The sequence below is a fragment of the Cryptomeria japonica genome, chromosome 1, assembly GCF_030272615.1.
Source record: "Cryptomeria japonica chromosome 1, Sugi_1.0, whole genome shotgun sequence".
NCBI classification, from domain to species: domain Eukaryota; kingdom Viridiplantae; phylum Streptophyta; class Pinopsida; order Cupressales; family Cupressaceae; genus Cryptomeria; species Cryptomeria japonica.
The window spans coordinates 55,783,191-55,806,037 of record NC_081405.1 but is presented as its reverse complement, the minus strand read 5'-3'; the positions used below and the strand labels follow the sequence as shown (position 1 = coordinate 55,806,037).

General features: G+C 34.0%; 1 protein-coding gene across 1 annotated transcript; it reads left to right on the top strand.

Moving 5' to 3' along the window:
- Positions 1 to 21,168: 21,168 nt before the first annotated feature.
- LOC131856347 (F-box/kelch-repeat protein At1g55270-like) lies at positions 21,169 to 21,876 on the top strand. Its single transcript, XM_059208077.1, has 2 exons — positions 21,169 to 21,384; positions 21,487 to 21,876. The coding sequence occupies exons 1-2, from the start codon at positions 21,169 to 21,171 to the stop codon at positions 21,874 to 21,876; spliced, it is 606 nt and encodes a 201-aa protein (XP_059064060.1).
- Positions 21,877 to 22,847: the final 971 nt, after the last annotated feature.

Sequence of the window (22,847 nt, the reverse complement as noted above, 5' to 3'; positions counted from 1 at the left end):
TTAGGGTTAAGGGTTAGTGTTAGGATTAATGTTAGTACTTACATCATGGTTAGGGTTAGGTTTAGGGTTAGCGTTATGGTTAGGATCTACACCATGATTAGGGTTATTGTTACGATTATGGATAGGGTTAGGGCCGAGGATTATGGTTAGTTTTAGGGTTCGAATGGGATAGGGTTTAAGATTAGGATTAGAATTATAGTTAAGGTTTACATCATTCTTAGGATTAGAGTCAGTTTTACGGTTTGGGTTATAGTTAGGTTTAAGGTTATAATTATGGTAATTGTTAGGGTTAGGATTTACATCTTGATTAGGGTTAGGGTTAGTATTACAATTTATTTAGGGTTTAACTACAATTAGATTTAGAATTCGTATTCAAGTAGGCCTAGGGTTCAAGCATAAAGCATGGTGTGAGGGTTAGGATTATATAGAAAATCTTGATTTTAAGGTCAAAGTTAAGGTTTAATTAGGGTTATGGTTAGGATAAGGCATGGTGATTTTGAGGGTTAGTATTAAATTAGGATAATAATTCAATAAGGGTTACGGTTTATATTGGGGTTAGATTAAGGTCGAAGTTGTAGGTAGGGTCTATTTCTATGGTTAGAGTTAACTTTAGGGTTAGCATTCAATTAGAGGGATTAGAGTTAAGGGTTAAGGTTATAGTTAATTAGAGTTAGGGTTCAAATATGAGTAGAGTTTGATTATGGTAAGGGTTAGATTAAGATAACAATTCAATTACTATTAGAGTTTAATTAGGGTTAGGATTAAGTTTAGGATGGGATTTAGTTATGGTTAGGTTAGGGTTCAAGTTGTAGTTAGGGCATAATTGTAGGGTTATATTTAAATTTAGGGTTAGGTTATGGTTAGATTTCAATTATGGTTAAATGAAGGTTGAGGATTCATCAATTCACAACTTTTGAAGGCAAAATATTTTATAGACCCAATCTTAATCCAATGGGAAAAAAAAGATTCCATTCATCTCGATAATTGAGGATGGAAAAAATAAAATCATATCCCAAGAAATCTCGCATCATTAGTAGGTCCTGACAGTCTGGTAGATTAAAAATACTAGTGGTGCTAGGGGAAAAAGTATCGGGTTGACTATCGAGGTCATTGGCTGGCAGACACTTTTTAATGAATGGATGGGATGATTCCAATCATCTTGCATCCCTTATGCAATATTACACACCATTGATTTTCAAAATTATCTTGGTTCACTTCAAATAAGGAAAACCTTCGATGTAAATATATAATATTAGAAAATAAAATTTAATTAATTAAAATATGTAATTAAATAATAATAAATATAGGCTTCTCTAGTGGTGTTGACCTTTTCATATTTTCATATTTGAAAGAGAGCTTAGTGGGTAATGTTTTCATTGTTTTAATCAAATTTGTATTTTGCATTTTTTAAAAATTAACAATTTTGGAATTCATCTCTCATATTTTTAACCAACTCCTATAAAATCCTAACCCAAAACCTAATATAGATGAATAAATCCTTTAATATATCCATACATCATGCCAATATCCTCTTACACTTTGGACAAACAATGTGACAAAGCCAAAATGAAATGTTATTCAACTTGGAATAAAATAAAATTCAACTTGTTTAAAGATATTTTCATAATTGAGGACATCCATTGGAGACTAGTATCATCCATGCATCACTTACCTCATCATTGAGAAGACAAGACTAATTATAAGGGCATTTGAAATAAAATATAATTCAAGTTATAAAATTAGTTTTATCACTTACTTCATCATTAGGAAACCCACAACATGCATCACTTACTTCATCATTGAAACGGATGATGAGGCAAATTAACTCATGAATATTCATATCAACAATTTTATATATTAAATTTAACTTACAATGAAGTGAATAAAAAATATATAACAAAATCCCAAATTTGTAAACATGTTGACCCAAAAATAAATGCACCCCTTCTAGTGGCTTCAAAGAGACATCTAATTTATTGGTGAATATACAATAAATAAATAAACTTATTTATTTAGAATAATAGTTATTGAATATTTGTTAGTTTTTTTTTATCAATATTTGTGACCTTTTATAAATTGGTTTTAAATATATAATGTCAATAATTGTTGTTCTAACTATTTTTAATCACTCTTTATTTTTGGAAGTGTCAATTACATCTAAAAATTAAATTAATATTTTTAACCAATCTTACTAGTTTTAAAAGTGTCAATTGTAATTAAAAACCAAATTAAATTTTCACTTATTTTTTATTATAATATTATTTTAATTTAAACTCTATGGATACCAATTAATTATTATATAACATTATAAAATCTGAACTGATATATAATAAACAATTTTGATGGTTGCTAAGTCTTAAATATATTGATTTTGGAATGAGTTTTTGAATATTTTCTAGCTTTTTACCTCTAAATATAGATAGTTCTAAAATCATAAAGTCTATTGGTTTAGAATAGATTATTGACTATTTGGGAGCTTTTTACAGAATGTCTCTAAATATAAAATTGTTGTTGTTCTAACTATTTTAAACAATCTTTCTATTTTTAGAAGTGTTAATTATATTCAAATTTTTTTCTTTATCAAATCTCTCTATTTTTTGAAGTGTTAGTGGCAATTAAAAATTAAAATAAATTTTGTTTGGTGAAATGGTGGGGCTTCTTGCTTGTAGTGCCTACAACCTAGGTTCAAACCCCCATGGGTTCGTCTCTATCGTGTTAAAAATGGAGTACCCTTACCTTGGGGAGAACCTTGGAGAAATAGTGGGCCTTCTTGCCTGTAGTGCTTACATCCTTGGTTCAAACCATAATTTACCCTAAATTTTTATAATAACAGTAAAATTTTTCTATAACTATAACAATAGTAGGCTAGGCGAAATGGTAGTGTTGGAAGGCAGCAGGATCAGCAATGGCAATAGGAGCAGGGGTACCGATGTGCGAAGTTCTGGCGCTTAGACCATGAAGGTTGGGTCATGGAGTGATGAAGCGGAAATTGCCTTTCCCATCGAAACAGGTAGATTGCAATCTGCTCAGAAACTGGTTAATGCTAGGAAAGTAGACATGCTCCACCGTAACAGATATTCCAGACTGCAGATGAACTATGGAAATTCGTATTCAAGTGGTAGCCAGTGCTTTATTGACCCACATAAATGGAAGGAAAATGGTTTCAGTTGGAATAAAAAAGGTTGATTTCACAAGGCTAAGCATCCTGCTTTCGAGGCCCCCCGAAACTGGTATCCATCACCTAAATCTAGCATCCCCGACGTGACAATTGAGAGAAGCATTCCTCATTCTGAACCTATTCTGGTCCCTCTGAAATCTCATGGTAATTTCCAAATGCGGAATGGGTGCTTCAAGAAAGATAACTCAAGGGAATACCATGCTAGGTTTTGGAGATCCAACTTCCATCCTAAAAATTGGAACCCTTGGTCGGACCGAGAGAGTAACCCTGACTTCTGAAGACAGACTTTCCTCCCTCATCAACCCCATCATCCTAAACTAGCAAGAATAACCTCAAGACCTACCATATTTTTGGATGAAAATAAAATTAATTCTGCTAGGTCAAGTTTGCTTGAATTTTGCCTTTTCATCAAGTGGTGTGGTGGAAAACGGGTTAAGGACAACTTTGAATCCTAGTGTAGAGCACAATGGGGAAAGGATATTAACATTAATATTCTCCCAAATGATTTCTATATGATTGAATTTATGAGAAATGAGGAGAAATGGCAAGCTAAAAACAAAGGTCCATATATCTTGGATGGCATTGAAGTTCACATCATTGATTGGTAGCCCAGTTTCAATCCCCGAATGCATGTATTACCAGACAACAAGGTATGGATAAGATTTTGCAACTATCCCTCGGATTACTGGCACATTGATGTCAAAAATCAATGGAGTTATGGCTAAAGGAAGGTGACAAAAACACCAAATTCTTCCACCGGTCGGCCATTGCCATTCGAAATAGAAACAAAATATCAGAGATTATGAGACCAGATAGAGTCACTATCAGGAACTATGAGGATATTGTGCAAGAAGCTGTAAGATTATTTGATTCTTTATTGAATGGTGTTCACTAGATCGATCATGAAGCAAGAGCCAGAATTCTTAACTCAATCCCATCCATAATATCTGATAGTCAAAATAAAACTCTCTTTACTCCTATTTTAATTGATGAAGTAAGGAAAATTACCTTCCAGCTGAAACTTGATAAGACTCTTGGCCCTAATGGCTTCCTTGCTGCTTTCTTCCATCATTTCAGGGATATTATCGCTTGATAGCTACATCTTGTAGTAGGAGAATCAAGAAATAAAATGACTATGTTAGGTGCTATTAATCACACCTTTTTTACTCTAATCCTGAAAAAGCAAAACCCTCAACAGATGAGTGATTTTAGGCCTATTGCTTTATGCAACATGGTCTATAAGATTTTAACAAAGATCATAGCCAATAGATTGAAGCTCCTCCTTAAACACATCATATCAGATGAACAAAGTGGTTTCCCCCCTAGAAGATCCATTGTGGAAGGCATCATCATTGCTCACGAAATGCTTCACATGGCCAGGAAAACCAAGGATTCTTGTATAATTTTAAAATAGGATATTTTGAAAGCTTATGATATGGTGGACAGGGATTTCTTATTTAACGTTCTTAATAAATTTGGCCTTTGCAAGGAATGGATCACATGCGTCACGAGTTGTCTATCCTCCCCCAAATTCTTTGTTTTGGTTAATGGCTCATCTCATGGCTTCTTTTCCTCGACAAGAGGAATTCGAAAAGGTGATCCAATATCACCATTTCTATTTATCATAATGGCTGAAGCATTAGGTCGATCAATAAGAGTTCTTCAACAAGATGAGTGTTGGATTGGAGTCAATGTGGCAATAGGGGTTGAAAAAATGATTGCAGTTTGCTGATGATACCATTCTGTTTGGTTCGGCTTGTAGGAGGGAGGAAAGAAAAATTAAATCATGCCTCGATGATTACTGTATGGCTTCTGAGAAGATATCAATTGGCATAAATCTGAAGTGTTTTTTGTCAACATTTCGATTAACTTGCAAGGTGCATTATCAAGGATTCTTAATCTCAGAGCTGCAAACTTCCTAGGGAAATTTCTTGGAACCCCTCTCTTCATTGGCAGTAACAGAACTCACAATTGGAAGCATCTTATTGATAAGTGCAAACCCAAGATTTCAATTTGGAAAGGCAAATGGTTATTCTCTATTGGGAAACTCACTATGGTAAAATTGGTCCTTTCTGCGCTACCGATTTTTTCCATGGCTTGCCTAAGATTACCAATGGAAATTGAAGATGAATTGATCTCTCTAATCAGAAATTTCCTTTGGAATGGTTTGGATGACAAAGGGAAATTTCCTTTGGTAGCTTGGAAAAAGATCTACCAACTAAAAAAGGCAGGGGGTGCTAGCATTCGCCAAATCTCGATTATGAATTTAGCTATGGGTGCAAAATTGGTCTTGGGAAATTTGTAGTGGTGGGAAGAAAAAATGGGCAAGGATTCTAAAACATAAATATCTGGACTCCCTGGAACCAAAAAGGATTCTCACTATAAACAATACCCCCAGAGGTTTGGCTATCTAGAATTTTATTGTGGATAGCAGGGAAATCATAAGTGATCAGGTTACCTGGGATGTCAGGAATGGTAGGGATGCCTCCTTTTGGATTGACTCTTAGGCTGGTGAAGATGCCTTATGTCTCAATCCCTCACTAGAACCTATTATGATAGAAACTTGTTGCCTTTGGGGGCACAATATCTGTGATTATGGCTATCCTATCTAAGAAAACGGTATTGCTACTTAGTGGAAATGGAACTCCTTGGATCCCTTGGACTTGGATCAACATTAGAAAGACTTGTTTGCCAACATTCTCAGCAAAAGGATTATTTTCCTTTCCCCTGAAAAAGATATTATTAGGTGGTGCGGTTCCTCTAATGGTAAATACAAAGTATGTTTTGGTTACAATTGAAAGAAGCGGCTATAGACAAAAAAGATTGGCCTGTTAATCTTTTTTGGCATCGACACCTCCTTCCCAAAGAAGGCTCTTTTGCCTGGTTGGTTTGTTAGAAAAAGATCCTAACTAAAGAAAGGCTCTATTCAATGGGTATCAATGGACCTAACAGATGCATTTTATGTCTAGAGCATGAAGAGACTACGGATCATCTACTTCTCCACTGCAAATTCTCCAGCCACTGTTGGTGGCATTTCATGGGAAAATTGAGAATCTTTGACCCCTTCCCATCAGGCTAGATAAGTGGTTTTAGCAATGGCCTAAACCGGCAAGAAAGGCTATTTTTGCTGATTTTCTTTGTATCCTACCATCACTTCTGATTTGGGAAATTTGGAAAGAAAGGAATCGTAGAATCTTCTAGGGTAAAGAGATGACCTTAATGTCTCTTTGTGGGAAAATTGAGAACCACCTGACTGAGCTCTTGAATAAGGCTGCTCAATCCAAATTGTTAAAGAAGAATTTGTTCACGGACTGGGATTGGAAGATTAAGCTGGCTCTTCCAAATCTACTCATTCCACTGCTTTTTGGCTTGGGAACCCCGGTGGATCAGGGCAATCCAAGAGTGGGGGTGAAATGGGATGTGCTAGAGTCTAGGTGGAGTAAGGTAAAATTTGATGGCACATCTGCAGGAAATATGGGTCAAAGTGGTATTGGTTGTATTTTGAGGGATTTCGATGGTATCTGTATATAAGAAATCTCTGAAAAGATTAGAGTTGCTACTAACAATGAAGCTGAATTAAGAGCGGCTTTAAGAGGTCTTCAATTAGGGAAGGAGCTTGGGGTGTAGAGAATCCATCTGGAGGGAGACTCATTAAATATGGTTAATGCGATCCGCTGCAATAACATCCCTAGTTGGCACCTTAACTAGTGGCTTCAACCGATTATGGTGTTGTTAGCCACCTTTGATGAATTTTGGGTTAGCCACATCTATAGGGAAGGTAATGGAGAGGCTGATAGACTCTCTAAATTGGTGGTAGCCATTGGTGACTCCCCCTGATCTTCCACCGGTGTTATGGCATGCTTATCCTGCCAAGCAATGATGTTTTCCGGTTGAGTTTGTTAGTAGTGGCTCCTACTGATTGCCTTGTCCTTCCAAATGATGGTTCTTTGTTGGGCCGGTTGGTGTCGTAGTATTGCCTCCACCAGTTGACATGGTATCCTCATTATCTCATCGAGGGGGGTGTTCTCCGATTGAGTCTCTTATTGGTTGCGCTCTTCTCTCTTCTTTCGATTGAGTTTCTCTCCATAATAATCACCGGTTGTGGTGCAAACCGGTGTATTGCCTTCCCGGTTTTCGCGTTACTCCTTCTTAACCTAATGGTCATGGTTTCCGGTGGATAGATCGACCGATTGATTTGATATTCGTTAAGGTTTCTTCTTGTCACTGAGATGTGACACATTGTCGTCATCATTGTTTTGTGCTGGTTTGGGCCCCGTGGCAATTGTATATAAGTATACTTTAATTAATATCTAGTTACGACTAGATCCTTTCAGAATTTTCTTATAATCACCTGATGGTTAAAGTCGGTCAACATTAAGTTGACGAGCTTTGGCTGAGATGTTGTTTGGACACTGGCATTTCACGCATGTGTGTATTCAATTGGCATGAACTACTTGATGGGTGTTGTATTCTCTGGTTTGGTGTCTTGCTATTTAACAATGAAATGCCCTCATTTTTCTATCAAACAGTTGCTTTCTTTTCTTGCTATGGAGACCCCAATTCTCCTTGAAGCTACTTGTCACCAGATGGCTTTCCTGAGCGAAATCATGAATAAACATCTACAGGAGGTCCTCTTCTCTCGACATCCTCTTGTTCTCCATAGCCTTAAGAGGATTCTGGGAAAGGAATTCCTTATGGCTTATCACAGGTACAGAGCCAATGCCGATAGCCCGACGTTTTTACTTGTAATGGTGATATATGGGTACTAGAAAGCAAAGAGCAAAGTTGTTAACTCAAATGATGTTTAAACATCACTTGTTGGGGAAAATTGATGCTGTATTGGACAATATTGATGCTAATCTGAGAATTCTGCTTCCCCAAAATTACTATATGTCCTTAGGCAACGAGGCAAAGGTGAGGAAGCTTGTGATTGTTAACTCCCTAGACTTTGATACTCTTCAAGCAACCTGGCTTGTCATTTCCAGGAACATTGAATTTATGCTTAAAGAAGTTGGCATCCAAAACGGTTTCACATCGGAATGGAGGGCAAAATTTGTTCATGACGAAGAGCTAGCGGGTGTTGATGATTTTGGGATTTGGGAGAATGGAGATTTGGTGGTTGGTAATGACTGGAGGTTTGGTCTTGGTGAGGAGTGATTCCCAAATGACTACGGACTCCCTAGGGAGAAGGCAGAATCAGTGGCCCACTCGAACTGTGGCACTGAATGCCCCATTGTCCTGGATGCGGCTCATTCTCCTGTGGATGGTGTTTCTGAAGACTCTCTTTGACTCCAGTTGTCATTATTCTCTCCGGTTTCTCTGATTTTGTTATTGTCTGGTTTTGTTTTAAAGCCTCTGTTATCTACTTCTAAGAGGTTGGTATATGATGCCTTGTACTCATCCAACCTTCATTGCTAGTTTTTCTTTGTTTAAAGAATATAGCTAAGGTAGGGAGTTTTCTTCCTAGTTCTTCCCCCTATCGCTCTCATTGAATCAGGCCTTGTATTCTCTTATTTTGATTAATACAAGGGTGTTGCCCCTCTGCGGCTATTTACTTATTAAAAAAAAAAATTAAAGTAAATTTTCAACAACTTTTTATTATATTATTTTGTTTTGGGTTAAACTCTTTGGATATCCTTTTTTATTATACTTATAATTAATAAAATTAATAATAAATGTATAATATTACAAAACAATAAAATTAAAAACATATAAATAAGAAATTATTAAATTTTAAAAAATAAAAAATCAATAAATTAATAGAAATATATAATTAAATAATAATAAATAAAAAAACAATCAAATTAAAGAAAAATACATATAATTAATAAAATTAATTTTTTTTAAATGTTTCAATGTGCTCTTGAGCAGATGCAAGATGTAAATGATCTCTGCTGTTAAAATGACCTTGATTTTAAAGCAAGGAATAATTTGTGTCATGCTAGGAAAATCTAAACAACCTATTTATACAATAGCTTCTTTCATGTTTCAACTATAAATATGAGCAAACAACAATATTGATAAACTCATCAACATAAATGTAATATGGAAAAAGTGTTTGAAGGTAAATCTGAAGTGAAACTTTAATCTCTCCTCGAAAGAAAGAAAAGCTTTCCTCTAGATCCATCATTCACCTTTTTTCCATATTACATAAACTTACCTTGTTTAGGCACTTTTGTTTATGCTACTGCAAATCCCCTCCTTTCTTCTTCTTTGCAGTGCTCTCAGCAATAATTTTCTAATTTTTTGACAGATCTAAATTTGTTTTACACACCTTCAATATCCTGCACAATCTTGTCTTCATCTTACAACTGGCTCTTTTGAATTTGCTCAAAACTTTTGCAAATCTTCTCAACACCGATCCAAACACTTCAATGACTTTAACACTTAACAACCTTCATTTGGGATTCTTTCACTGGTAGTTTCTTTGTCTTGACTATCTTCAGCAACTTCTACATACTCTCTGTGGTTTTCTTCTATTTGCGGCTTGACCCGTGGCTTTTTCTTTTTTTTTTCTTCTGACCTCATTCACTTCAAACTCTTCCACAGAGGACAATGATCTCTGTGGCTTCTCTAGAACCGACAACTTTACTCTTTCGCTAAGGATCCTTCAAAAACAGGCTTTGAAACCTTTTTTTAAAGCAATGGAAGCTTCTTCTACCATCGATTCCTCTATTCCTCTCAAAACAGAGCCCTTCCTTCATTAGTTATTTCTGGAGCTAACTTAGGATGGAACGACTTCAAACTCTTCGAAAAATATTGTCTTTCTTTTCTTTTCTATTACAAACCTCTTATGCTATAGCTTCTGATCTATGGGCTTTACATCTACCCATGGAAATTTCTCTCCTTCCTTCTGATCTGCACTTGTGCTAGGCAATAGGCAACAACGTCTCCTTTTTAAAAAAACTAGTCTCCTCCACTAACTTTTTCTTTCTGCAGTTTCTCCATGTACAACTTCCAAATGTTCTACCAATGGCTCTGATACCACTATTAGAACAAAGGAGTGGTTATAAAAATAAAGCAAAACTAAACAGGGCAGAAAGGAGGACAATTTGTATTCATTCATCAAATCATATTTTTCATTCTATTCATCTTTGATTGATTAAAATTGCCTCTGTTTTATGGAGGTCCTTAGAACAATCTAGAATTCCGCATACATGCATAGAAGAACAGACTGATAGACATCTATAACCTCCTGAGATAACAATACAAAACTATATTTCATGCTAGCCATAATATATGTGAATACTTCAGATGATACGGTGGTGAGGTTGTAGTAGTTGATAGAAATCCATTTGAATCCAATGTAGATTGTTGTCTTTAATGCTGGCTAGAACAAGATTACAAAATGAAGATGTGAAGATATCAAGGATATGAAAGAATGGCAGTGGGTAGTTGGGATTATTTCCCAACATATACATCACCATGATATCTACATATTAAGGAGTTCTTAGCTCAAATCTGCACAAACTTACATTATAAAAAAAATTCAACCAAGAAGAATTGAGTGAAATGATGGGAGCATTACAAGATTAGAAACACCAAGAACATGACTTCTAAGCCTATGGTTATTCAAGATTGATGTTCCCTCGGTTTAGTGAGTGTTGCAATTTACCCAGGAAAAAACAAAAATAAAAGCATAGAAAGGTAAACATTCAAATAAAATTTCACTTTTGATAGATGTTGCAAGGATGTATCATTTTTCCCGTAAAATGTTACCAAGTGAAATCCACTTGTCTCCTTAGATGTCTTTGTGTTCCATTCATCATCTACAAAAATATTAGACAACCATATTCAATCAACGCCATTGGGAAAACTAATAAATAGGAATTATATATGTAATTGAAACCATTACTGCAAGACATATTGGCATGAGAATAAAATAGGTGATTTTTCATCTTAAGGGCTTTCATATATGCATACTTGAAATTTTGTGAAGAACAAGTACTGAAAGCCTTCTAGTCTTTAAAAAATGAGGAGAATGGTCACTTCTGGTGCAATCGTAGAGAGTGGATAATCCACCACCAGATTTAATCTCGTTTCTCCAAAATCAATTTCACAGTTCAGGGTTTTGCTTTGTGCAACACGTCATTGATTTTTTCCGTGTGAGGATTTTTTATTCCTTTAAATTTATAATATTTTTTTACAGTGCCCTTTTTGTTTCCCTACTCTAATTTGGATTTCTTCTACTTAATTGGTATTTTGACAATTACAAGTTCATATAGATGTCCAAGCCATTTTATGATTACATTGTATACTGGAAAATTAATGATATTATATTTCCACAATCTATATTGTTGTCTGTAATTTCTTCTAGATTTCTCTAGTGCATAAGGAGAAGAAAAATGGTTAGTTGCAGGTCTAGATTGACCAAAACATGAGAGATGAGGGGAGAGAGGAGAGAGGAGAGCACTAAAATTTAAGGTTGATGATGTTGTAAAGGAAAAATACTAAAATTTATTTAAATTTTTTTAAAAATATAAATGCACTAAAGAAAAGAGTCTATGTCAAGATGATATGATTCTTTTCTAATTTGGATAAATAATTAAGAAAAAGTTAAATTTCAGCAAATGCAACTTTTCAAATTTATTGAAAAATATATATACATAAAAAATAGTTAAAAATATTTTTTTGCACTAAAGTTTGAAGTTATCAATGTACACAAAAAAATTGAAGAAAAAAATGAAAATTTACAATATAAAGTGTAACGCCTCATGTAACTTCAATTTCAACATTTTATGAGAAACTAAATTATAGTGTTTACTTTATAAGAAAGTATATTCAAATAATTTTTTTAATTTAAAAAAAAATTACAAATATACATAGACAAAAAAATAAACATTTTATTAGTTTACATCATTTCAAAATTCAAAACATATATTTCACTTTATATATTGATTCAAATTAAAAAGTTGAATCAGCATTGACCATTTCCTTTATAAAAGTGTGACACAACTTTGTGCTTTTACCCTTAAACACCATTTGGAAAACCTTCTTTGTTTTGGGTTTTTTCACACCCATATAAATCAGCATGGCAACAAACATTGTCGGGATATCATAATTAACCCAAAAGCGATGGTAAGCTTTTAGAAACTCATTGCCAAGCACCCTTTTGGTGCCATGTAGAACTAGTGGGTGCTTCCAGGACTGGGAGCAATCTCCTATCTTTAATCTCTCCTAGAAAGGCCATCTATCATTTCTTGGCTTCCAACATTATCGATGTGTCCATGGACCATAACTATAGGCTATAGCCTCTCGTTCACTCCAAGTCAACACTTATGATTAGTGATAGTGTTTATAGATTAGCCAGCTTGCCCTATAAATAATCACTTGCCTTAACTAAGTATGCTTGTTGATTTCTTGTGAATCATCTATCATATCTCATGCCTTAATTACAACCTCTTTTCACACACTTCTCAATCTATTCGATGCATTTTAAATTATGATATGCGAATAATCCTCACATCAAGTGTCCTTTTCCACTAAGTTTAATAAATCAATTCCAAGGCATATTTCATAATCAAGCTATTAACACGTGGCATTATGCAATTAAATACAAGAGGTAAAATATCATTAAAGGCCATTATTTGAATCTCTCCCTCAAATCCGCTCAATTTGTTAGCTTTAATTCTACTAATAGTACTTTGCATCAAGAGCGTCCTAACCTCGCCACCTCCTTGGCCAACCTATCTACCAACATGTTACCTTCCTTGTATATGTGGCTCACCCTGAAGTCATCCAAGTTGTTGAGCATAGATTTTATTGGGTGGAGCATCTGATTGAGAACCTAGTTGGGGGTCTTATTTTTTCTTATTGAATTAACCACAATTAAAGAATCCCCTTCCAAATGAATTATGTTTGTCCCCAACTCAATTCTAACTTCTAGACCTTGCATGGCTGCTTGAAATTCTACCATGTTGTTGGTTATATGACCAATATGCTCTGCAATCTCCTTTAGGGAAGTCTCATTGTCATATTTGATTATGCAACCAATGCCACTTGGACCAGGATTTCCCAAAGATACTCCATCAAAATTAACTTTCACCCACCTAGGATCTGGAGCACACCATTGCATAGTGGATCTAGTATCAGTAATCTTTCCATGATTGCAACACCAAATATGGGAGGGATTGAGAGACTAGTAATGGTCATAGTGATTTTATTATCCCAACTCTAGTTTATACAAATTTATTTTTAAGGGATTTTTATTTGGCTACTTCATTAACTAATTCCACTAGTTGTACTTCAATCTTATGACATAGCCTTTCTGCATCCATACATTTATCTTGAAATATCCTGTGATTATGTTCCTTCCATATTTCCCATATTAGTAAAGAGGGAACGATATGCCATAGATCTCCAAACACTGCCTTCGAGGGTTTTTCAAGCCACATTCTAAACCAGTCATGAATCCCCATTAGCATCAGACCAAATAGGCTTAATTTGTTCATAAAATGCCACCAACATTTGATAGAGTAATCTTAATTCAGGAGTAAATGATCCATCAATTCAGTGTTTTCCAAACAAAGGACACATCTATCTGGCCCATGAATACCAAACCTCATTAATCGACCACTTGTGATAATTTTCTTCTATAATGTCATATGAGAAAAGACTCCATCCTTGGGAAGGCAGTGTTTATTCCAAAGTAGTTTAACTAGCCAATTCTGCTTCTCAATTACAACTTCCTTGATTTTATAACTTGGTCTCACTTTATACTTTCCATCCTTGGAGCCACACCATCTGATAACATCTTCATTGCTCGAAGGTTTGAGTATTCGACTCTTTAGAATATTGCTTAGCAGTTCCTTCTGCTCTTGCCCAATATCTAGATTGTCCAAAGATTGCCATATCCAAATTTTAACCCCATTTTGGATGATGATCTCACCAAAATCATTGACTTTACTCCCCCATTACCTGGTAGTAACTTCAATGGCTTCAATCAGATTGTGATTATGCCTGAGAATCTCACCACCCCCAGGAGTCATTCCAAAATGTCACACTCTAGATAATATATAACAAATTTATTAAGTTAATAAATATTTGGATAAAAAAATAAAACTAATTTTTTAATTTATTAGAGTTGAAATATTAATAAAATATGTATCTAAAATGTAATTAATATAATACAAACAATATTCATATTAAAAAATTAAAAAAATTAAAAATATAAAAAATAAAACTAAACTTTTTAAAAAAATAAAGTTAAAATTTAAATCTTTATATTAAAACTTACAAGTAAAACCAAACTTAAAAATTAAAATATAAAATGAAACCTTTAAAAAATGTAAAAAGTGAATCTTAATTCTTTTAAAATTTATAATTTTATAAAATGTATAAATATCTATTTCTCTTAATTTTTTGTATAAAATAGTTATTAAAATACTTTTATATTGCATTGAATAAAAAGTTAAAATAGATGTCCAAGGGGTTGAGCTTAACTGGTTAAAACACTGGGTTGTCATTGTGGCTTCGACTAATTACCTATTAAAAAAAATAAAATTTAAAATAGATATTTATTTATAAATTATTAGAAAGCTTATGAAAAAAATATTAACATTAATTAAAATATAAAGTCAATATTAACAAATAAAAAAATTATTATAAAATTGAACTCTACTTCAAATAAAATATTTTAAAAAAATTATATAAATTTTTTTAAAGTTGAAATTTTAACTTTTATATGAAAAATTGCACGTAAAATAGAACTTTAAAAAATAAAAAATAAAATACAACATATTTAAAATAAAAAATTAATTGATATTTTTTTTAAATTTATAATTAAAAACATTTCTTAATGTTCTGGTTTCCATTTTAAATGATAATTACAATATTTATTCATAAAATGTGATCTAATTATTAATACTAAAATTGTTAAACAAATAAAATTTAAAAATACTTTTATATTCATAAATCTTTTAATTTTGAAACCACAATCTTTTTCCTATCATCCGCACGCGTGACACAAATACTCGTGTTTATAAATGCATGATGGCCAAATTCACCAAATTGGGAGTGAAGTACAAGCTCTTTTTAACGTTTCTTGCATTTAAAAATTATTTCTAATTTTACTATTTTATTTATTTTAAATTTTTTAATTATTTTATTAATTATAAATGTATTTTATTTAATTGATTATTTTATTATTTTTTATAATTATTTAATTATATTTTTTATTAATTTTTTATTTATTTTTATTTATATATAATTAAAATTTTTATTTTACAATATTATATATTTATTATTAAGTTTATAATAAAATTGATATTTATAGAGTTTTAACTTAAAGAGTTTGTTGATGACACAATGCTGATGGGATGTGCGAATAGGGCAGAAGCCATGGCCTTCAAGAGGATTCTTGACATTTATGCTTTAGCATCGGGTCAGGAAGTAAACAAGAATAAATTGGAAATCTTCTTCTTTAATACATCGCAGATCTTAGAAACAGATATATGTAATATTTTTGGGTTTGATCGAGGAAAACTGCCATGTAAATATTTAGGGATACCGATGGATAAGGGAAACAATTTAATCTCATTATGGAAAGGTATCCTTGACAAGATGGACCTCAGGTTGAATTCTTGGAAGAATAAAAGCCTCTCTTCGGCTGGGAGGATTACTTTACTTAAAGCTGTTTTGGCGGCTATTCCGATATATCAAATGTCCTGCCAGCAACTACCTAAAGGAGCTCGACTCGAATTGATAAAAAAGATGAGGAAGTTCTTTTGGAATATGGTTTCAGACAAAAAGAAATTCGCATTGATTTCATGGGACAAAATTAGCCAACCTATCAGTTTAGGGGGAGTTGGCATCAAAGATTTGGGGGTTCAAAACATGCTCTGGGGGCGAAATTAGTCTGGAAAATGTACTCGGATCCAAATCTTAAATGGGTAAGGATCCTCAAAGCTAAATATCTTACTAATTCCAACCCTGATAGCATTTTGAGGACGGAAATTGTACCCAAAGGATCCAAAGTTTGGAATTTTATGATGGAATGTAGAAAGGTGATCAGGGATTATCTTACTTGGGATATTGCGGATGGTTCTGAGGCTCTGTTCTGGGAAGACTCGTGGGGGGGCTATCCAGCCTTAGACAAATCTGGGATAAGCCTAGAAGGTATAGAACATTGCAAATCTATCAGGGGCAGGGTTGTTAAGGATTATATCAAGCTTATCTCCAATGATCCCGCTTTGGGTTGGGAGTGGAAACCCCTTGATGAGTTGGACTTGTCAAATTCTGATAAGGAGATCCTCTGGATTAATTTGAGGAATAGGCAATTATCATTACATTCTGGGAAAGACAGGATAATATGGGCGGGTAGCTCTTCAGGCATTTACAAAGCCAAAGAAGGATACTCACTTTTAAAACTCAGTCGAGCTGCAACTTACCCTAATATACCAATTAGCCTATGCTGGAATAACATTGGTCTCCCTAAAGCTGGCATCTTCGCATGGGCAGCTTCCCAAAAAAGAATTCTTACCTCAGACTGGTTCTCAAAATTAGGCTTCCTGGGTCCATCGAGATGTCCTCTATGCGAATCTGAGGAAGAAAACGTGGATCACCTGCTTCTCAATTGCAGTTTCAGTCAGAGATGTTGGGATTGGCTTTGCTCAAGCCTTGGATGGATGACGCCGAGACCTAGAGACATCTCAGAATGGCTGCTTAGCTGGCAACCGCCTCACACAAAGGATATTTATCACTCAGTATGGTTAATTTCCCCGGCAATCCTCATTTGGGAAATATGGAAGGAGAGAAACAGGCAGATCTTCAAAGAATCAAATTTGAGGGTAGAATCCCTTCTAAATAAGATCGAAGCAACAATTGTGGAAAAAATCAATAATAATCTTAGACACACACAGGTTAAGTCCATTAACTTATCCAGATGGGATGAGGTTCTTCGATCTAAATGGTTGGGTTTGATAATACCCCCGTTTATTGGGAAAGGTGGGAATTAGGCTGAGATGGATAGGAAGCTAACAAAATGGGCACCTCCTCGAAAGGGCTGGGCTAAGCTAAATTTTGATGGCGCGTCCCGTGGGAACCCTGGTGTAGCAAGTATTGGATGTGCTATCCATCAAGACAACGGTGATCTAATAGCTAGCATAAATATGCCCATAGGTGTGGCTTCAAATAACATGGCTGAGTTTTTAGCATTGCGGGAGGGTCTGATTTTAGCTAAATCACTCAAGATTAAATATCTGGAAATTGAAGGTGATTCGTCATTAACTATTAATGCAGTCAGGACTAGGGATATGTCTAACTGGAAATTGAAAATGGAATTAAAAAGAATTCTGGACTTGATCAAATACTTTGAGGAAACTTCGGTTAAACATATTTATCGGGAAGGTAACTCTATAGCTGACAAGTTAGCAAATCTAGGGGTAGATGGTAATTCGTCTGTCTTTAGGAAGGTTACTCCATCGGATTAAAACTCTGGCGTTGGTATTGTCAGCATCTCACTTCACTCCTCTCCAAGTCCTCTCCTTGCCCTCTTATATATATCCTTGGATTTGTGGTCTTGGTTTCCTTAGTACAGCATTTTGGTAGTCTAAGTTTCAGATAAAAGATATAGATATATATACAGATATATATATATATATGATCACATATATATATATGTATATATTTGTAGATTAACCCATATGGATTCGTTAAATACAAACATATACATAAATATATATTCATATATATAGATATATGTATATATTTACAATCATATTAAGAGACATATATATATACTCATATATATATATATATGTGTATGTATGTGGGTGTAAATAGACACTCATACACTTACACACTCACATACACACAATATATATAAATACAGATATTATATATATATGAGTATGTGTATATATGTACTAAAACTAACTCATTGATAACCTTATGCTTGTACCATTCCATCCCCACAGGAAAAGGGGTGTTTCGGGAGTGTTGCAAGGTGATCGGTTGCTGTTGGTTATTTAGGTTTTGGCTCATGCTGGTCTTTCCTCCAATGCATGTTTCGAAGGCCCTGGGCAGCGTGGGTATAGTCTTCTATATCAGATTGATGTCTTTTATGGCACATTTGTGTCTGTCGTGATGCATGTCATCTGAGTTTAGAATGCCCTGGGCAGTGTGGGTATAGTTTTCAATGGCAGATTGGATGTCTTTTATGACAAATTTGAGTCTGCCGTGCTTTGTGTTTTCCAGCTAAGGTTTTCGGGTTTTTTGTTCATTGCTTCGATTGATAGCCCTGGGACAGTTAGAACTGGTTTCTGTAGCATTTATAGAGGTAAAGCTGTGTTCTCAATGGTGTTGCATATATACGAATATACATATAACCTAACAAATATACATATTTATATATATTCATATATATATATATATATGTATATATGTGTGGGTGTAAACAGATAATCTTACAATTTCAATTGGGGATACGATTATGCTAGTCTCCCCTCCAATGCATGCTATCTATATATAGAAAGCTCTGGGCAGCGTGGGTTTAGTCTATAATGGTAGATTATATGTCTTTTATGACAAATCTGAGTCTGCCGTGCTATGTGTATTCAAGCTAAGGTTTTCTAGTTTTATTCTTCATTCAATGCATCGATTGTTAGCCATGAGTTATAGTGGGGTCTGTTAGAAATGGTTTTTTGCTGCATTTATAGTGATTTTGCAGTGGTATTGGACTTTCCTTGGTTTTAGTTTACAATGGTGATGCATATATATGAATATATATACAATCTAACAAATATACATATATATATATATTCATATATATATATATATGTGTATGTGTGTGGGTGTAAGCAGATATTCATAAAATTACATACACACAGATATACATATAAGTACAGAGACTATATATATATGAGTATGTGTATATATGTTCAAATATCCTTTTTCAAACCTTCATATATGTTTGTATCATCCTCTCATCTCCTGACCCTGTTTGTGGGTAAAGGGGTGTCTCTGGAGTGTAGCAAGGTGATGGGTTGATGCCGGGTATTCATGTTTAGGCACATGTAGGTTCACACTCCATCGCATGATATCTGTGTTTAGTATGCACTGGGCTGCACAGGTGTAGTCTTCAATATGACAGATATGATGTCTTTTTATGACAATTGTGTCTTCCAGGCTATGTGTATTCATGCTTAGGTCTGTGGCTCGGTTTTCTGATAATCTTGATTCATTGCTCCGGATGTGATTGTCTTTAGCCCTGTTTTATAGAGGGGATAGATTGCTCTAGTGTCTGTTGCAGTTATAGTGGTATAAGCTGTGAATTGGACTTTTCTCTATCAAGTGGGGTTCATTCGGATTATTAGTATCTTATGCAAAATAATGGAATGTTTTTTAGTGGTTTTGAGGAGGGAAATTGAGATCAGCACAGTCTTAATCATTGCTTCAGATCTGTAGTAGGTCCTATTGAATTAGCCTCTGTTCAGGCCCTTTGATCTTTTGTTGTTTAGACTCTATGATAATCTCGCATATTGACATTTTAATGTGCATACATAGACATATGAATTCATTTATGCTATGGAGTATCAGATGCTTGCTGAGTTAAAAGTGATTAAGGAACTGTTAGAAATTGATCCTTCCCATTAGTGTAGGCAGAATTGTAGCCTAGATAATCTCTTAAATTGAAGCATAAAAGGTTAAAATTGGTTTCAAGCTAAGGGATATCCAGGCTACAATCCTCTTACATAAAACAGGAAAGATGATTACTATTCATTGAATGATTTTTTACAAATTATCATGTTTACTATGCTACTAATAGTTTGGCAAAGTAAGTTGCATTAAGGTTTTTGCAGATGCGGGATACAGGTCTTAAAGTTAAAGCTCGGAATATTAATGGATTCTCCATTTTTGTGAAGATGGGTCCATCCAGAAATTGGTGCAAGCTTTTATGTACAAAAAGAAACTAAATGTCTTATTAAGACAGTCATCTCACTCAGATGAGGAATTGTAAAATTTTTTTCAGTTGTTTGTTATCTGATCCCTTAAGGGATCTGGGCTAGACCGGAGGTTTTCTTATCTCCATTCTTTCCTACCGGTGCCCACACTGAATGGAGATGTAAAAATTTACAAAAGAAATAAAATATGGCTTCGGCCTTTTATTGATCAAAAAAAAAAAAGGTGGTAGAAAATTTAATTTAATTTTTAATTGCAATTGACACTTTCAAAAATTAAAAAAATTGGTTGAAAATATTCAATTTAATCATTTTAAAATAAAATGATTGCTCAAAAATAGATAGAACAACAATTGCCAATGTTATATATTTAGAATCATTTTGTAAAAAGCTCTCAAATGTTCTATAATTCATTTTAAATAAAAAACATTAACAAATATAAAAAACTCATTATCCAAAATCAATATATCTAAAATTTTGTTACCAAATATTTATTTTAAAATTTTAGTCATTTTATTAATTTTATATATATATATATATATATATATATATATATATATATAATTTTGATTGTTTATATTATTATTATTTTTATTTATATACTTTTATTAATTTATTACTTAAAAAAATTAATACTTTCTTATTTATAGATTTTAAAATCTAATTTAATAATATTGTGTACTTATTATTAATTTTATGATTATTGATATAATTAGAAATTAATATTCATATTAGTTGCGAGAGTTTAATTATATATATAACAGTATTAAAAAAGTGAATTTAATTTTTTCATACATTTTGACATCTCTAAAAACAGAAAGATAGGTAAAAATAAACTTGAACACTATATTTAGAACTATTTATTATTTTGCAACTATCTATATTTAGAATCGTTTTATAAAAAGCTTGCGAAAATTGAAAAAATTCTGTTCATATTTGTTATATGAGAGTTCATTTGAGCACTGTTTAAGAGCATAATTGATGGTGGAGTATTTTAAGATGATTCCAGAGGAATTAGTTAGACAGATCTTAATGAGAGTGTCTTATAAATCTCACAGCAAATTGAAGAAAGTTTGTAAAAATTGGAAGGCGATGGTGGAAGATCCCCAGTTTTATGAAGATAGACTGAGGAGTGGGAGATCTGAGGAGTTCATATGTTTGCTTGAGACAGTGAATCGTCAATTTAAAAGTCTTCCTCTGGTAACTATATATGACCCCATTAACAAGCTATGGGAAAAGCTTCCTCCCATTCCCGCAGAATTCGAATTCTGCTCATCCTCCAAGCTTATCTGTGTTAAGCACAAACTGGTGTTATTAGGGTTATCACAGCGCAACAGAGCAGGTTCGAAGCGCAAGAGGATAGAGACAACCAAGGCTATTTTGATCTTTGATTTTTTGTCTTGCAAATAGCGGAAAGGAGCAGATATGCCCACCCGAGAATGCCCAGCTAACTTTGGCTGCTGTGCATCACCTGAAGGACTGATTTATCTTGCTGGAGGAAGACAGAATGGGGAAATTACAGGCAAAGCTACAAGCCAAGCTGCAGTTTACAATGTGGAGACGAATGAATGGAAGCTTCTTCCAAATATGCTTCAAAAACAATGGTTATGTGAGTGTGTTTTTATTGAAGGCATAAAGTATGTTGTATGCTTGTATGATGAGGAGGTTCAACAATTCGAGCCAGAGACAGAAGTCTGGTCAATTTTGCCCAATATGTGGTTTATTGAAGATTGTCTGTATCCCATGGTGGCCGCATTTGGGCGTTTGTATTGTTTTCAGTGGGATGTTGTGACAGAATAAGACTCTAGAGAGAATTTGTGGAGGATAGTTGATGGTCTTCCTGAACCTCTTGATAGCGTTGATGCTGCTGTGTTGGGTGATAGGATTTTCTTGAGTGGGGTTGAATCAGGCAGCAAAAACTATAAATTTTTTTATATCTACCAACCTCCATTAAAAACAGGGGTGAACAGAGAGAGATGGATTTGTGTTGAGAGGCCTCAATACTTCTCCCAATCCTGCATTCAATCTGTGGCCACTCTGGTTATTTGATTGGTTTTTCAAATTCATTGTTACATTGTGGATCCTTCGAGCTCAAATTTGGCAAAGAGCCAAATTAGTTTTTGCCTCCATTGGGCCCTTTTTTTTTTTTCAAATAAACGGCAAAAGCCAAGATGTATATTAATCACAATGAAGCTAGATTTTACAGTAATCATCAGAAAATCTTTCCAAAAAACTCACATATAAATATAACAGTTTGAAAGTGTGTTTTCTAGTAAATTTGTTTCTTTGTTTCCAGCACAATCGCCGTAGACTTCCTCTTTGTGGAAACAAGTCTGAACTGTAGCTGAGAAGTAATGCATGCTTAATTTACTATTCTCTACCAGGAGGGGGGTAAAATTGTGCACATTCATATGGTTCCAATCTACTTGGTTGATCCAATTGGCTACTTTTTATCATATGCATGCTGTAATGTGGTTGGTTCCTTTGAGATTCGTTGATTGTAAACGGTTGAGATTTAACTTATACTATCGCTGGCTCATCATGAGTATTATTTTACTAAATTGTTTTGTTGTTACACCAAACTACACTGTGTACTGTGAGTATGAGTGAAATCGGAGTTGTTTCATGGTGGCAGTTGAAGCAGTGGACAATTAGAGCAAAGTGTGTGACAGCACAGGGACAGTAATTATATTCCTCTTTTACAACCTGTTGTGAACGTGGACAAGAGGTAAATGACACACAATCATGCAACACTCGTATGAAATTCTAGT